The 1,963-nt window shown below is 50.9% G+C and overlaps 1 protein-coding gene across 1 annotated transcript; it reads left to right on the top strand.

Annotated features, from left to right (window-relative positions):
- Positions 1-319: 319 nt before the first annotated feature.
- On the top strand, positions 320-769 carry Atoh7 (atonal bHLH transcription factor 7). The gene has a single exon (XM_052164534.1). The coding sequence runs from the start codon at positions 320-322 to the stop codon at positions 767-769; it is 450 nt and encodes a 149-aa protein (XP_052020494.1).
- The last annotated feature ends 1,194 nt before the right edge of the window (positions 770-1,963 follow it).

Raw genomic sequence — 1,963 nt, 5'->3', positions numbered from 1 at the left:
AGCTTCTGCGAAAAGCAATCTCAGGCGTTCCCAGAGAACTGGAAAGGCTTTCTTTCCCGAACCCCCAAGAACTGCAAACAGCAAGAAAGTTTCCTCCTCATTCAACTTCACGTGTTCGGGGTAGAGGTGGGGGGAAATGACTTTTTCCTGAGCATCACTTTCACTGCATCTGAGTAAGGGAAGGGACATCAGCCTGACTACCCAGCAGGACACAAGCCAAGGTCCCCACACAGTGTCCTCTGTTCACTGACTGATTGCACGGGAGTCGCTCCGTCTGTGTCTTATTCACTCCCGGGAGCCCCGCAGAGCGGCAGCGTGGATGAAGTCGGCCTGCAAACCCCACGGCTCTCCTGCGGGAGCGTGCGGCGCGGCCCCGTGCGCGGGAGCAGCGGAGCGCGCGGTCTCGTGCGCCGGGCCCGGGCGGCTGGAGAGCGCGGCGCGCAGGCGGCTGGCGGCCAATGCGCGCGAGCGGCGCCGCATGCAGGGGCTGAACACCGCTTTCGACCGACTGCGCAGGGTGGTGCCACAGTGGGGCCAGGACAAGAAGCTGTCCAAATACGAGACGCTGCAGATGGCGCTCAGCTACATCGTCGCGCTCACCCGCATCCTAGCCGAAGCCGAGCGGGACTGGGTGGGGCTGCGCTGTGAGCAGCGGGCCCGCGATCACCCCTACCTCCCATTCCCCGGTGCTAGGCTCCAGGTAGACCCTGAGCCCTACGGGCAGAGGCTCTTCGGCTTCCAGCCGGAGCCCTTCCCCATGGCCAGCTAAGCCACAGGGCCATTTGGGTCTTAGGGGAGAAAACTCAGTCACCTTTTCTGCTAAATTTCCTTCCCCTTTCAGACCGGTGGATGGAATGAGTTCATTGTGCCCCTTTCTCCACTTTTCTCGTGTTTTGTAGGTTCCATGAGTGGACACTGTGAATGACTTTGGGCTGATGTGAAAATAATGCTCTGTCCCTTTTACCCTAAGACATGGGGCTGGGGTCTAGCTGAGTGGGTAGAGGGCTAGCCTTGCATGTATAAAAGCCGTGGGTTCGAGCGCCAACTGCCGCGTAGGCAGAGCATGGTGAGGCACGGTCTGTAATCCTAGCATCATTCAGGAGATGGAGGAATGTGAATATATATATATATATATATATATATATATATATTCACTGTGTCAGAAAAAAATTGGATAAGACTGGTACTAAACCATCAGATTCTTACCTTCTTAAACTTTTCAAGTTTGTTCCTATTGGGAGAAGTTATATTACATGACTTGTTTATGTTCTGTGCAGCTACCTTGTGTAAATGCATTTATGCCCCTTATATGTGTGCATGCATCATGTAGAGTAAGACTTTTTTGGGGAGGGTGAGGAGAGGGTCGAGGGGCGGGTAGAGAGTATTTGGGCATGAGCGCTCTGTATTTTTTTAACTGTGTATGCATTAAAATATAGATTTTATAAAATACAACTAATGTGAGTGTGTTTTGAACTTACACATATTGGGAGAGGTGGTGTTGACTGCTTCCCAGGTATAGATAGGGGAGTGTTTTATTTCACCAAGCCAGTGTGGCGGCTTCTCTTAAAATCTCAGCTCTTTCAAAAGCTGAGCAGGAGAATCACCCTGGGTAATATGAAGCTAGGTTAAAACAGCATGTCGCTTTCAAGTACGAAGATTTTTTTAATATCCAATATTTTAGTTTCCTTACTAAGCCAGTTACTAAATTTCTTTACAAGTATCCAGATGCATCCATCCCGACACATGTGCAGGAACATCCACACACGGAACTGTACACATCTGCATACACCAATGCACAGTCGCCCAGAAGAGCATTCCTGTTTCTATAGCAACAGGAAATTAATGTCGCTTGTGGACGTGCTTTCCTTATAGTCTACAGTTTGAGCAGTGAAGGGTTCACAGCCACCCTCGTGGCTGGTCGAAGGAGAGCATCTGTACACACGAAGTGGATTCAGATGGCTTT

The sequence above is a fragment of the Apodemus sylvaticus genome, chromosome 19, assembly GCF_947179515.1.
Source record: "Apodemus sylvaticus chromosome 19, mApoSyl1.1, whole genome shotgun sequence".
In the NCBI taxonomy this organism is placed as follows: Eukaryota; Metazoa; Chordata; class Mammalia; order Rodentia; family Muridae; genus Apodemus; species Apodemus sylvaticus.
This window is presented reverse-complemented; position numbering and strand designations above follow the sequence as displayed.